This window comes from Morus notabilis, unplaced genomic scaffold (genome assembly GCF_000414095.1).
Source record: "Morus notabilis unplaced genomic scaffold, ASM41409v2 Scaffold101, whole genome shotgun sequence".
In the NCBI taxonomy this organism is placed as follows: Eukaryota; Viridiplantae; Streptophyta; class Magnoliopsida; order Rosales; family Moraceae; genus Morus; species Morus notabilis.
In genome coordinates this window covers 7,930-23,707 of record NW_010364303.1, presented here as the reverse complement: position 1 = coordinate 23,707, position 15,778 = coordinate 7,930, and the positions used below count along the sequence as shown (strand labels likewise).

At 34.7% G+C, this 15,778-nt stretch overlaps 2 protein-coding genes across 2 annotated transcripts; one reads left to right on the top strand and one right to left on the bottom strand.

Annotated features, from left to right (window-relative positions):
• The first annotated feature begins 3,580 nt into the window (after positions 1-3,580).
• On the top strand, positions 3,581-8,869 carry LOC21404832 (inositol phosphorylceramide glucuronosyltransferase 1). Its single transcript, XM_010106318.2, has 10 exons — positions 3,581-3,939; positions 4,301-4,424; positions 4,588-4,773; positions 5,023-5,186; positions 5,477-5,584; positions 6,467-6,604; positions 6,709-6,831; positions 7,384-7,654; positions 8,217-8,340; positions 8,459-8,869. Exons 1-10 carry the CDS (start codon positions 3,694-3,696, stop codon positions 8,598-8,600), a joined length of 1,626 nt encoding a protein of 541 aa, XP_010104620.1. The 5' UTR covers positions 3,581-3,693; the 3' UTR covers positions 8,601-8,869.
• A 2,597-nt stretch (positions 8,870-11,466) lies between these two features.
• On the bottom strand, positions 11,467-13,815 carry LOC21404831 (putative serine/threonine-protein kinase-like protein CCR3). The gene has a single exon (XM_010106317.1). The coding sequence runs from the start codon at positions 13,813-13,815 to the stop codon at positions 11,467-11,469; it is 2,349 nt and encodes a 782-aa protein (XP_010104619.1).
• Positions 13,816-15,778: the final 1,963 nt, after the last annotated feature.

Sequence of the window (15,778 nt, the reverse complement as noted above, 5' to 3'; positions counted from 1 at the left end):
TTAACGGTTTTCAAATAAGCATGTAAGCGAAAATCGTAAAGAAACGATACGCTAGACGCTTAATTTTACGACGGTAAATATGGACCTCAACACTATTATGAGCCCGTAAAGTGAGGTAAAGTAAAGTTTACTAAAAGTGTATTATGGATGATAATTTGATTTATTATTAAAACTAATTAATTAAATTATCTAAGACTTAGAATATTGTTAAGGAAGTTAATTAATTACTAAGATTAATTAACTAACTTATGTATACTTAGTATATGAATAAAATGGTTAATTAATTACCAAAATTAGTTAACTAAATTATTAGACTTATTATAAGGATAAGATAATTAATATAATTATTAATTTAGCACAAATTTGTAATGGCAATTAAGGAAAATAAGATTTTGAGGATTTAATAAATTGATCCTTATAGTAAATTATCCTTCATTAAAGGAAAGGAATACATACCTTAAGTAAAGGGTTAGATTTTCTTCATAAGTTGCTAAAATAGAATAGCAAATGACAGATAATTTCACACTCTCAATGGGTGTTCATTTTCAGAAGTAAGCAAGTAAGAGAATAGGCTGTTTGGCGAAGAGTGGATTCCAGCTCTGTAAATCAGGTAAGTAGGAATCTCGCCTACAGTATGAATAGATTTTTAAAGAAAAAGTTACACATGTTATATATGCATGTTTATGCTTTAAGTATTGTATGCGATGCTATGTCATGCTGCATACACATAAACAGCGCACATGAATTATATGTGTTTGAGTTAATTTAATATTATGTATACTATGCTAGATCATACTGCATACACTTAAGCAGTGCACATGAAGTATATGTATTTGAGTACATTCTATGTTATAGTATGCTTTGCTATGTCATATTGCATACACCTTAATAAGTCAAGAGGAACTTATAAGAATAATTATCAGTTGAGTGCCGTACCAGCCTCCACAAGGGAGGTATGCTCCACAAGGGAGAAACAGAAAATAACAATAATGTCCTCCGACTCAAGGGAGGCATTCAAGTTATAATCACGGTGTCGTGGGGGACCTTGCAAACCCTCACGTTCCGATGATTGCGCGCAAGTGGTACGCGAGCACTCGGGCCCATCAGTAAGAAAGATAAGATAAGATAATAAGATTATGATAAGACATCATAATTAAGCATAATCAGCTCATGCATATTTATTCATGTGTACTTACAGTTATTTTGTGAGATATAGTTCCTACTTGCTGAGCGAAAGCTCAATCAGATATGTTCATGCTGTAGGTAAGAAACCTATCAGCAATTCTTGAAGGGCAATGGCAAGCGGCGGCCGAATGGTGGAGATGGGAATGGATACCGCTCACGCAGTTATCTTCCGCAGGAAGTTTAAGAAAAATCCTGTATATGTATATATGATTTAAAGGTTTCAAGCATGTATGTTTAAAAAGTATAGGTACATATGTATGTTAAAGAAACCGAGGTTGTAGCTAACAACCCTCGTTTTGAGTATTTAAGTTTTAGAACGTTGCAACAGAGCATGCAACAAATAAATAAATTTTAAACATGACGATTTAAATGATTGATTTTAAAAGGGCTTTAAGATGTACTTGAATTTAAGATTTCTCACGAAATCCGTTTTAAAGTCAAAATTAAATGGCCCGATTGAATTGGCTAGTTTTAGAAAGACTTTTAAAGAGCATTTGAAATAAGAGTTCAAATGCTGCTCTGTTTGAAAGATATTTTTAGAACGTTTTATCTTAACTGAAATTAAGAAAAGCTTTAAGAAATTTAGTGATTCACTTATTTGAAATTATTGTTACAAATTATGAAAGTATTCTTTCTTATATTAAAAAAAAAATGTTCCGCAAATTTTAAGAAACCCCAGTAAGTACAAGTTAAAGTTTAAGTTACAGTGGCGGCCTCATAGGAGGGGCGTCACACTCATCCCTTTTTTACAGTCAATTTATCCCTTAATAATACATGAATTATATAAAATTATCTATTAAATATTAAGTGTGTAATAAATATCACAAGAAATGATAATATATAGTACAGTACAGTAAATAATAAGTACTTATCTATAAATAAAATAAAATAATTGAAAATCAATTAAATTATTAAAATTTAACAGCATACTATAAAGTCTTTGGAACACCTTCTTAATTTAAGCAATTTTGGATTTTATATGTAGTTTGTTACATATTATGTGTATGTCTGTTTATGAAATATGTTGAATTGAAAATTATAGTAACAATAATAAATATTCATACATTGATTTAGACTATATCAAAAAATAAGATTTGGAAAAAAAAAAAAAAAAAAAAAAAAAGAGTATTATAGCGCATGCGGAATTTACAAGAGTTTCATGGATGTATTGTCGATGTTTCCTTGAAATTTCAACATATTGCCCTACACTTTTTACTAAATCAAACTGATGCATTTTCTTGAAAAGTCTTACGTTTATGGAAATTTGACGAGTATTATTCTGATATTCTTTTTTTTTTTTTTTTTAGATTATTAACACAAATGATCCTCAATTTATTTATAAGTAACAGTTTTGTCTTTAATTTTTTTTTTAAATCGATTTCCAACCTTTTAAAATAGTTATAATTTAATCATTTTTGTCAAAATCAGTCCAAAAACTAACGGGAAAATGCACCTAATCTATCATGTGACCATCTTTTTCACTAAAATGACTAAAATGCCAAAAAAAAAAAAAAAAAAAAAAAAAAATTCATCATCCACCGTTAAGATTCGATTCAACTCCATAGTGACATGCAGGCCGATATCCATTTAACAGACTAGTTAGGGCGGACAGACTTTGCTGCTCTGAAACTAGTTGACACAGAGAACCAACAGCAGAGCTAGTCAGGAACTTGCCCTCATTGTTCTGAGTATTTTCATTTATTGACTGTGTTTCATCAACACTCATGTCATCCTCATCTGAATACTGTTAAAACACAGTTATAACAAGAATACATCAAATGGGGATACTTGCGCTTTGCGTGAAAAAATAAAGCTCGTACACTGAGCAATGATAACCACTTCATGGAACTTTGAAATTATAACTTACAGCTTCTTCATTTCTCAGTGATTTTAGCTCCTTATCATAGCTTTCCTGGAATTGGGATCCTGAAAAATTTTCCACGACACTTTCGTTAAGAAAACATTTTAACAGCAAACATTCTCTCTCTCTAACATTGTGTTTTTTTTGACATTTCAGTCATTTTAGTTAAAAAGACAGTCACGTAATGGGTCCGTTAGTTTTTAAACGGATCTTACAAAAAAGATTAGATTATATCTATTTTAAAAGATTAGGGATCAATTTGCCCAAAAAAAATTTAGAGACCAAACTGCACGTTAGGGACCATTTGTACTAATAAATTTTTTTTTTTTTTTTTTTTTGGGCTAAAGATATTCCGATATTCTATTTAGACGTCGTAGAAGATTCTCCAAGTCTGCTGAAATTTCCCCGCGGAAATTTGAAGTTTCAAACCTTGACCGATTCTAACAAGGTCGACGTAGACGACACTCCAGGAGGCAGACAAATATAAATAATAAGGTCAGAGACAAGGCCAGTTTTATTTCCGACTTAATTAAAGGGAAAAAAAAAAAAAAAAAAAACTCTTTGAGCTATAATAAATCATCCGTGTTAAGAGAGATTGCCATTATCTTCGGAGGAGAAAATATTTTGTGAATTGGAGAGAAGTCATAATGAGACTTGAGGCATGGTTCGTGCTTGTTACACTTTCTCTGGTTTTGAATATTCCGTTCAACGGACTTATCTTCGGATTGCCACGTCAGAAAACCGAGGAGGCTTACGTCACGCTTCTGTACGGAAATGACTTCTTGTTGGGTGCCCGAGTCCTCGGAAAATCGATACAGGACACCGGCTCCACCAAGGACATGGTGGCTCTGGTCACCGATGGTGTTTCCGATTATGCCATGAAACTTCTTGAGGTTAGTTTTTTTTTTTCTTTTTTTGGTGTTCCTATCTTGCCCTTACAAGAATAAGTATTCGGCTCTGTAAATGAATGAATTCATTGATTTTCTCTCTTTGTTAGCTCTTCTTTTTCATCTCAAATCATATGTTTTTTTTTTTTTTTTTTTTTTTTTTTTTTTTTTTTTTTTTTACTTTTAATAGATAGGGATTAGAAACTATTATAAGAATTAAGAAGTTTTCTTTTTTATTGTTTATCGGTGGTTGAGGATTGGATGAAACAAACTAAGTTTGGAGTTTATGGACATTTTTTTTTTGTTCCGAGGTTGTACTGATTTTAATGGGTAATTTTTCTTTTTTTAATTTCTTTTCGCTTTTCAGGCCGATGGGTGGATAGTGACGAAGGTTGGATTAGTTGAAAATCCAAATTATGAAGTACGGCCAAGGAGATTATGGGGTGTATATACAAAGTTGAGAATTTTCAACATGACTAACTACAAGAAAGGTAAGATTTTTATTTTAATTTATTTTTAAATAACACAATTTTCTTCTTTTAAGTTGGGTTTGGTGAAAGTAAATAGTTTGAAAAGAAATGTTTCATTAATCATTCCCAATATTGATTTTTTTTTTTTTTTGCTAATCATTCCCAATATTGAATTTAATTGCAGTTGTGTATCTAGACGCGGACACTATTGTGGTCAGAAATATTGAGAATATGTTTAAATGTGGAAAATTCTGCGCCATCTTGAAGCATTCTGAGAGATTTAACGCTGGCGTTTTGGTAGTAGAACCATCTCGAAAAGTTTTCGATGACATGATCAGCAAAGTGAAAACTCTGGAATCTTACACCGGAGGTAATAAAACAGTAATTCTTGATTTGTCGACACGTTCACTGTTTTCTTATTCTTCTTGTTTGACTCCTATTCGCAAGGAAAATGCTATAAAGATTCCTAATAAGTTAAATACGTCTCTGCCTGCCGCCGGCCTTTTTTTCTGAAAAAATAAAATAAAATTTAAAAAAAGGTGCTCAAGCCTATTAAAATATTTGACACGTAAAAATGGGGTTAAAAATATTCTGGATGTATGCGGTCAACTTTTTGCAGGGGATCAGGGGTTTCTAGATGCGTACTTCTCCGGATTTATCAACGCACGTGTTTTTGATCCAAATTTACCCCAAGAAGTGGTGAATTCTAAACCAGTTCCTGAAATGGAGCGGCTCCCAACTATATTCAATGCAGATGTTGGTCAATACATGATTTCTAACAAGGTATACTCATGTAAAAACATGAACAAGAAGTTACCATTTTACCGTCATAATTTTGGCCCCGTTTATTTAATTGATTCGAGTTTTGCTATAATAAAAAATTCTTACAAACAGTCACATCTAATTTTTTTATTACAGTAAAAATTTCTCACATAAAATCACATTTTAATTTAAATTAAAAATTTTAATCAGCGAACTAAACGGGTCATTTATATATATGCACGGTAATTATTATTATATATATATATATATAATTAACCTTCTTATTTACGTGTTGGTAATTCATCATGCAGTGGAAAGTAAATGAGAGTGAAATCAGTGTACTGCACTATACAATTGGTCCTCTTAAACCTTGGGACTGGTGGGCAGCTTGGCTTTTGAAACCTGTTGATATCTGGCAGGTATTTGTCCTCATCATTTGTCAACATTTGCAACAATTTATTTTTGTTCTTCATCTCTTGCTTATGTTTTTTTTTTTTTTTTCTTTATCCAATGTTTTGCTTTGTGTTCAAACATGCATGTGATTTGTCTTTTTCTTGAAGTTGGTGGGTTGGTAGAAGTAGAATGGAAGTGGTTTTTGGCGCCAATTATCTACTACATTTGTGGTCTTGTAACAAAAGTGGTCCTTATACTTTTAAAACGTTAAAGGAAATGGACCGTGTGCGCCTCACATGCACGTTTTAACAAGAACATGATCGGAAAAAATTGCACTTTTTTAGAAAAAAAAAATTTGTACATTTTAGCACAAAAAAAAAAAAAAACACAGGCAATTAAACTCGAAGCAGAGGAGAACGAGGGAGGTGAGGCCAAGACGGAGGTTGTAACTGGTGCAGATGAGAAGTACAGATGAGAAGCACAGGAAATGGTGTTGATGGGACGGGAATTAAGTGTAGGTTACAAAATAAAAAAATAATAATTAAGAAATAAATTATGGTTTACTTTTTGACAATTTGGATTTTGAACTTTTAACTTTGCGGAAAAGGACCTTAAATTTGAAATTTTATTGCAATTAGTGTTCATTAGTTAAAACTTACAACTGACTGCATTCCGTCAATTGTAGTGAAATTTGCTAAAACTTACAACTATATTAGGAAAATTGCTAAAGTTAGAAGTAAAAGGATTACTTATCAAAATAAGAAAATTATAGGGGGGACATTGGTGCGCAAAAAAAACTAATCTTATTTATTATTTTCATTATGATCTGTTCTCAGTTTTAAGAGGATTTCATTTCATCTCTGATATATGGCCTACTTTTGCTTTTGTTTCGTTTGTGCGTTTTGCAGAATATTAGGCTACAGCTTCCGGAATCCCTTAATGGAACTGGAGGAGGCAGCACTCCATATGAAAATGTTCTCATCAAAATTCTTGTTTTGCTACCATTTTGTGCTTTTTTCTTTTGTTACTATCGATCACTTCTCCAGGTATGCAATTGGAAAATTCTTCTTCTTTAAGCCTAAATCTTGAAGAAAATCACTAGAACAATTATAGTTGGCTCTCTTGACATAATAATTAACATTTGTTGCAGACACGGGAGTGCTTTAGTACAGTATACGACCATATCAGACATATATACTTCAAGATCCGGTATGCTGGACCACATGCATATGCTGGTGTTTCTACATCATCCACTGGTAATCCAAACCATCAGGTTAGAATTCCTTTATAATTTTGAATTTGTGCTCATTTTAATATTTTTCAACGCTTCTTAAAGAAAATATATATATCTCTCTCACACTGTGTTACTAACTCTGTCGAATTGGTTGCATAAGTTAGTAGCTTGTTATAGAATATTGGATTATCCACTCTCTAACTTAAGATCATTTTCACAATGTTGTGTGAACTTTAAAAACTCTAGCCCATTAAATTTTTAATTAGTCTTACTTAACCCTTAAAGAAAGTCCTATTTCTATTAAAAGCGAAAGTAAAGTAAAAAACGGGTTAAGTGAAGTCATGTAGTCTTCTTCTGTTGGATTTAAATATAAAATCCAACGTAAATGGTCAAACCATATTACTTATCTGTTCATTATAAATTTTAATAGAAATGATTAAGTAAGATGAATTTAATTCAAAAGATAAAGTGAGAGTTAAAATTCAAATATTAAAGTGAAGAGCACAGATGAGATTAATTTCTAAAATTTTTGTCTATAAAGCGAATTTGTTCCTTGTAATTAACAAACCGTCTATACTTAATGGCCTGCAGGCTAAGGTTCCTTTTTACATAGGTGGGGTTTCGGTGATCTTCAGTTTCATGGCTGCTCTTGCAGCCCTTTCACTTGCTCTTGCAATTGTGCCGCGACAAGTGACGCCTTGGACTGGTTTGCTTTTGATGTTTGAGTGGGCATTCACCATCTTCTTTCTCTTGTTTGGAGGATATCTTCATTTGATATACAAATGGGGAAAGGCAACATCAGTCCAATCAGGATCCCCTGCCTCTCGTAATTCCGAATCGCTTGAATATGATTCCGGAAAAGGTTTGTTGCTCTAGTAGTCATTCTAAACACTCGTTGTCTTACAGCATGACTTTTTACACATCAAATGAGCATTTAGAATATCGGCCTTACACTAATTAAAAAAAAAATGTACAAGTTAATTGGACTCGGCTACTAAAAAAATATCTATATAAATGGTTGCATGCATTATCTAACTGTATGTCTATAGCTCGTTCCATCACGAGGTGTTGTGTCCAATCCACGTCTCTATTTTTTTTACGAAGTCTAGATATATTCCTAATTTCTAGGCTAATATAAAATTGAATATACAGTTGGATCAGGAAATATTCCCCAGAGTTAATCCCGTAATAAAACCACATATGTGCAAGTATCATTATGAGTTTACGAGTCGAAGAATCCAAGAAAATCAGAAATCAAATATCCGGATATTCTCGACAATAGCATTTTTCATTTCTTGCATCGATATACCAATTAGTATTTGTTATATCCATGGCCATTGTTTTACTTAGTAACTCACTTTCTCCCTTGTTTTTTTTCACTTAATATTTTAAGCAATGTGAAGTTAATACACGCCTTGTTGCAGGTCATCAGCGACTTGCATCGTCATGTGATATTTCTCCATGGTATTATTGGCTGGGAATGGCATTTTTGGCTCTTGCTGCCCCAATTTTACCATGTTTTCTAGGATTTAATACTCTCCTTTCAAGGTAATTGTGTTTTATCATATTGATGTCTGTTGAAGGATTTCTGATCCCCCTTAAGTTCGTAAGGCTTTTGGAACAACTTATGAAAACTATTGAGATTCTTTTTCTGGTCTCTAAACAGGTTTGCGTCGATGATTACTGGAGTTATAATCTTCGCGTCATTCATGACATTTGCCTCCGACCATCTTGCAATCAGATCATTCTTGAGAGGTCTTGAAGACCGAGACCATACGAGAAGTAAGAACAGATGTTTCTTCCTTTGATCACCGCAACGATGTTTACTTCAAGGGCTGATTTTCAAAACTGTAAAGAGGAATATCATGGAAAATGTAATGTTAAAACGGAATGTAAAGTACATAATTGGTTTTCATTATTACAGTATTTACTTATCTATTTAATGGTGAAATGGGAAACACTCATCTATTTAATGGTGAAATGGGAAGCACTCCAAATACTTTTTCAGTGTTTAAGGCATGTTTGGTCTTTTGAGTTGTATTGAATTTATTATATTGTATAGTATTGTACAACACATTGTTTGGTTTTGCGATATATTAATACGTTGTATTACAATTGTTTACAATCGTAAACCTTTTTTATCACCTCACGTTCCAATAATAAGTATTGCCCCGCGTTGCTTGGCATGCCGTTATCGTTGTCTTCACTCTTGAACACCGCGCCGTCTGAAGCTCCAACATCACGACACCATGTCCGTAAACGCTGGTCAGTTGAGTAAGTTTTTCATGGATTTTCAACACCCCTAATTAGTAATCTCTTTACCTTGTGATATGATAAACAGCGTTTAGCTGTATACCTAGGTCTTTAGATATGCTAATTAAATCACAAGGAAGCTCGTTATAAGTGATGAAAAGTCTCTACTGACATCTTTTTTAATAAAATAAAGAGTTGGATTTCAATTTTGACCCTTGACAAGTAGGGGTAATAATTCGAAAGGGCATAAAACTAACCCCTGAGTTTTTCATATGTTGCACTTCTGATGTTTTTGTCATTGAAGCACATAACCACCGAGGATTGTGGTGTGGTGATGAAGATGCCTTTGTTAGGATTCTCTTTTTATCCTTTCAGAGTTCGAAACCTTAAGTAGGTCTCGTGACAGGTGGGGGAACGCTAATTCAAATAGATGATTAGAATCTAGTTCATGCTCTTTCTATTTTTCAGTGGTCTCCAGAATTGCCTTAATGGCTAAAAAGAATAGGACATGGTCTCCAGAATCTAGTTCATGCTCTTTCTACAATACTTTATCAAGGGCCTTATATAAATTTGCAAAAAATAAAATAAAATCTAAAAAATTTACCAAAAAAAAAAAAGAACTTTTTTCTTGTTCCAACCCTAAAAGTTGCCTTTTTTTTTTCTTTGTTTGCAAGCCTCGGAACATCATTGCTATTTTATATTTTCTTTTACCAACTAGTCAAATGATCCGCATGTGATTAAAATTAGTAAAAAATTGTTATTTCATTTACCAAAGTATAAAATTGCAACACATAAAAAGTTATGGGGTTAGTTTTGTATCATTTTAAATTGTAAAGGCAAAAGTGAGACTACCCTTAGGGCCATATTAAGAAATTAACACTAACAAGGATAAGTTACACGTTTTCCTCCTAAACTATAGGTTTTGTTACAAAATACCTCATGAATCCCCCCCCCCCCCCCCCCCCAAAAAAAAACACTTCAACAACTCTTGTAAATTTTCCCCCTTAACTAAATTTGTAGCAGAAAATATCATGTGAAATGCAAAAACTAACAAAAAAAAACTCCTTAAGATTTTTAACAGAAATAATATATATCACACAATAATGAGTGTCGTTAAACTATTTTTAGTAGACAATTAATATGTTAGCTCCTTCTCCTTTAGTCATACAGAAGTGCAATTAAGCAATAAGAGTTATCATTTTTTTTACTTCACTAACTTTCTCTTAATTTACTTGACCTAAAGAACCTTAGAGGTTCATCAACGGCTAGTAACAATAACAGAAATAAGAATTTAATAGAGAGAGAAAATTTGCAAGAGTTGCATAAATTCGGCGGGGGGAAAGGCCAAAAATAAAGTTCAAGGGGGCATTTTGTAAGGAGGCATATAGTTATAGGAAAACGTGTAATTTATCCCATCAATAAATATGCTTTATTGTAATTGCTATTGTTATTATAATAATAATACATGCTTTGGCACTTTTTTGTTGCTTACGAGTTCCAGCCTGTACATGATTAATCGAACGGTCGCCGCAACCGCCTTATGAACTCATTCATTCACGAGGGGCTGATCTCAAACTCAATGTAGTCAATGTCTTACCGCCCTATGTCTACTGATGCATTTTTTTCAATGCCTACTTTGCTTTAAAAAAATCTTAATCTAACTGACCTACCTAAAAACCCCACTCTAATTTATAATAGTTTTCAACGAATTGTTAACTAAGCCTGCATAGAAAATTTGGCAAACAGCATGGATATTGTTTATTTATAAATAAATAAATAATTTAAAAAAAAAAAAAAAACACCCTCAAGTCAACGGACCCTGTTTATAATTAATTATACAGGTTGTTTCCACTCAGATTATCAGCTTGATGTGCATCAACGTATTAAAAGATTCAACAACAATGCACAAACATGGAAATGATATACTGATGTCGCTTTAGAATCTCTAACGACTGATTTAAAATATTAATCTTCATGGCCTCCTGTATCAGGCCTTCAAAGTTTTCTTGATTAACAGAACAAGGTCAAATTCAAGGTATAGTACTGATTAATAATCACTTATAAGACATGAATGCAAATATCTGATATTCTTTTGGTTCCTATATAAGAAAACAAAACACTATTAGTGTTGCAATAAGATAATCACTATGTGAAGTGCCAAGTAACGTTGTGTATATTTTTACCAACTTTTAACTTGTTATAAATCACGTCATATGTATCAGACATGAATGAATGAAAATTGGTATTTACAAGCACTAACCTGCTTACAATTACAAAAAGTGGAAAAAACTTCACATCGATAATCAACATACATCAACCCAGATGAAAAAAAAATAACATTATAGGAAAGAATTCGAAGAATTCAAGACCATGAGACTTCCATCTTATAGCAAAGAAGAAAATTTTGCAGTAGATCAGAAGCTAGCAACCAGAGTTGTCCTGGCAAAGCAAGAAAGCACTCTCCAAGTTGGCCACGATATCTGCCATACCGGGCCTTTCCTTCCCTTCAAGGCTCACACAACTCATAGCAGTGTGAGCCAAAACTTCAACAGCCTCAGCCTCATTCGCCTCCGGCAAGCCTACCCTCTTATCTAGAACCATCTTCACCACCTCGCCCCGTTCCGATAATAAGTACCGCCCCGCGTACTCGACGACGCTAGTCACGCCAATACCGTCGTCCTCTTCACACTTGAACACCGCCCTCTTCCCCGTCAAAAGCTCCAACATCACCACACCAAGCCCATACACATCACTCTTTGTAGTCAAAACGTTCAAGACATAGTACTCCGGGTCTATGTAACCGACTGTACCGACCGCTTTGGCCGTGACATATTTCCCACGTTGGCCTAATTCAGGACCGACTAATGACAACCCGAAATCGGAGACTTTGGCCGTCCAGGACGCGTCCAAAAGTATGTTCGACGACTTTATGTCGCGATGAATTATCGGCGGAACCGCGTAGTTGTGGAGATACTCAATTCCTCTCGCTGCATCCAACGCTATTTTGATCCTCATTGTCCAAGAACTCAAGATAGTACTGATGTTGTTCTTGTCGTGCAAGTGGCTGTGAAGAGAGCCGTTGATCATGTAGTCGTAGACAAGGAGCCTCTCGTCGTTTTCCTCGCAGAAACCCACCAACGACACCAAATGCTTGTGGTGAAGCCGAGACAACAGAGCGAGTTCTGAGTCGAAAGCGCTTTCTTTCTCCTGAAAGATGGTTTGTAGTTGTCCTCTTTTTATGGCGACTTCTCGGCCGTCGTCGAGTTTGCCTCTGTAGACGACCCCAAAGCTTCCGAAGCCAATCTTGTTCTCCAGCGAGAAGTTGTTAGTCGCAGTGGCGAGTACCGACAACGAGAATGTCTCGGGTTTGGAGGACCCGCTTCTTTGCCGACCAACTGTTCGAAAATTTGGCTCGGTGGAAGAACTTAACGCATTCTTGACATCGGCATCTAAATTAGGCTCCGGAGCAGTGTTGGGTTCAATTGCCTTGCTCGAAAAACGAGTCCATAGAAAAAAGCCAATGCTCCAAAAGCCTATGAAACAACCTACTAATCCAACAATCACAAATGCCATTAAAAGCCTCCTCTTGGTTGTTGACGCCCGAGAAGCAGGTTGCAATGGAGACGGAGTAGTACTGTCATCTGTTGGAGGGAGTGGAGCAGCAAATGGTTGCTCAATTTGGCACAATTTGCAAATATGTCCCGAACCATGGCAAAGAGTCTCCGAATCAGGGTAAATGCCGCAAGTACCGCATGAATATTCAACGCACGGGCCAGGAATGACCATTCCAATTGGAAGATCATGATCATAACTTTTATTGGCGTTAGACCACCCGGGTCCCCAACAAGTCAAAGATAGATTACTCGTTATCAACCCGCATGCGAAATCCAATCCCGCGACGATAAACTCAAATGACACATTGCCAATAACATCAACATAGGATTGAAATCTCTTTTTGTCTCCCCAGCATGAAACCAATCCATTCCTTCTCCTAATTGCGCAAGTGAAACTTGCACCTAATGCAAGACTAGAAAACTCGTTATAAGCTGAAGAACTTGAATAATTAGGCACGTCTAATTGCCCGGAATCGTTGTTCCCTTTGCAGACTAAACTGCCATTTGTGGTCAACCCACAAGCGTGAGACTCTCCAGCGACTAAGCTTGACATGGACAGATTTCCAAACCCAGACTGAATCTCATTTTGAACATCAACTCTTCTATTACCCCAACACTTGACTCTGCTACCATACTTCAAAACCCCACACGCAAAACCATTCCCACATGAAATCTTACTAAACTTCAACGCTTCCCCAGGCGAAGCAAACAGATCACCATCATGATCAGATTTTCTTCCTCTCCAGCACCTAACAACGCCGGTGTCGACCTCTCTCGCGCAAACGTGATCATCGCCCACCGTCAGATCAGTCAAACCGACGGTGTCGCTGTAGTAAATGCGCTTCGGTCGAAAACTGGAGCTCGATGAGCCGGTGTCCCAGCAGAGCAGGCTGAAGCCGCCGCGCCTGAGGCCACAGAAGAAGCTGCTGCCGCCGGAGATTCCTTGGAAGGAAACTTTGGGCTGAACTGAGATGATTTGGTTGTTTTGGTAGCATTGTATCCTCTGTGTGGGCTCACCGGCAACAATGCCACATACGGCACGGTTTCCGTAGACGACCGCAGCCGTCGACGAAGAGCCGAGGCCGTCGACAACTGTTAAAAACAGGAATATGAAGGCAGTGATGATGATGATGTGTGAAGAGAGTGAAACTGTCATTTAGAATTGCTTGCGAGGTTTTCTCTTCTTCATTGAAAAAGAGGTAAATGTCGGAGGTGTGGTATGCATGGAGCGCATAGTACTCCCGTGAAAATGGTGATGTTGTTAACTCAACAGAGGATGTGAAAATGGTGATGTTGTTGACTCAAGACAGAGGATGTGATATAATGGGGAGTGGATAGCTGGAGCTTTCGAAACACTAGGTTTAAATTTTGACTTGAACTTTTTAATTTGAATAGAAAATTTTAAATTTTGTGGTTTAATTTTAATTTCAATAAAATATAAAATTTAAATTTATGTTTAATAAGTGTAAAAAGTAAAGAGATTAAACATTTTTTATTGTTTAAAAATAATTTGAACGATTGAATTTAAAAGGGAGTTAAATTCTACATTGAGTCGTTTAACTCCGTTTAAATAAAAAATATAATTTAAATTGTATGATTATCAAACGTCAATTTAAACAAATTTAAACTATGTTCATTGTTTAAATTAAATTAAATTAAACTAAATTAATAAAACAAATAGCACGAAATTTGTGTTGTCATACTTAGAACCGTTTATCAAAGACTTAACGGTAAAAAGAGACGGAGGAATACCAAACTAAAATAAAACCTCATACACATAATTATAATAACATTAGTTTTAAAAAAAACAAACAAACAAAAACAAAAACAAAAGCAGATCTTAGTTTTTCTTCTTCCCTTCTCCACCATGGGACCTAAGCTCAACCCACACCGGAGAATCATCCCCTAACAGCTTTTTTTCTTTAATCAAAACAAACTTGACCCAAATTCTGAAAACCAACATTTGCCTTTTTCACTCACTAGTCGAAGGAACTCCAGTTCCATCATTACCAGAACTAACAGTCATAGTATCACGTGGTCTAATATCTTCAAGTCGTAAGGAACTCAACTAAATTTTAATCTCAAGTTATAATTTTTTAAAAATTTATATTTTTTTATAAAATTTAAATTTGAATTTGAGTTTTAATTTAAATTTTAACTTGAGTTTAGAGCTAAAATCTGAATTTTAATTTTTTCTTTAACTCAAATTTAAGTTAATGAATAATATTTTTTTTATTCTTAAAAATACTATAACGTTTTTATTTTAATTTCGATTGTCATGATTCTTTTTTATACGCGCTCACAACGAACCCTATTAAAATTTTCCATCATCATTAAATTTTTATTAAAATATCATCTAAAGACAAACTTAAATTTTGACCTACTTAAATACAAACTTAAAAAGATTTGCATCTCAAACTATAACTTAAATGTACACAACTAAACATAAACTCAAATTATAACTCGAATTCAACTTAAAATATACACTCAATCATTATAATTCAAAGATGTAACTGAACAAATCCTGAAAGAGCTGTTGAAATTTAGGGAGACTTCCCGGTCAAGAATTTAGAAAGTTCAAACTAATTACACAGAATTCACAATTTTTACAAAGTTCAAATTTATGCCTCATTGTCTAGAATTCAAGTTTTATTAAGTAAAAAATTCTTAAAAACAGTCATATTAATTTTTTTATTACAGTAAAAAACTCTCATATAAAATTATATCTTAATTTAAATTAAAAATTTAAATCAGAGAACTAAACGAGCCATAATTACACAACTTAATTTCAAATTTCAAAAAAAAAAAGAAAACAAATTAATTTTGCAAGAGAACACAACACGGCGACACCTTCCAGCTGAACTCCACCACAGACGGCCGCCCGACTCCGCGCGTGTCACGCACTCGCCACCGTATTTGGTCTCCGGTGACGACATTGCCCGTATCACCACGATCAAAAAATGACGATGCTCAAAATCCTGCAACTCTCTCGGCGGATCTCGGCCGAAAACACCGTCATTCACCCCCACAAAGTCGCGACAAACTCTACCTGCTCCCACCGATCTGCCGCATCTCCGTCATCAACAACTGTACCAACCGACTCAGCATTGGCCGTGCAG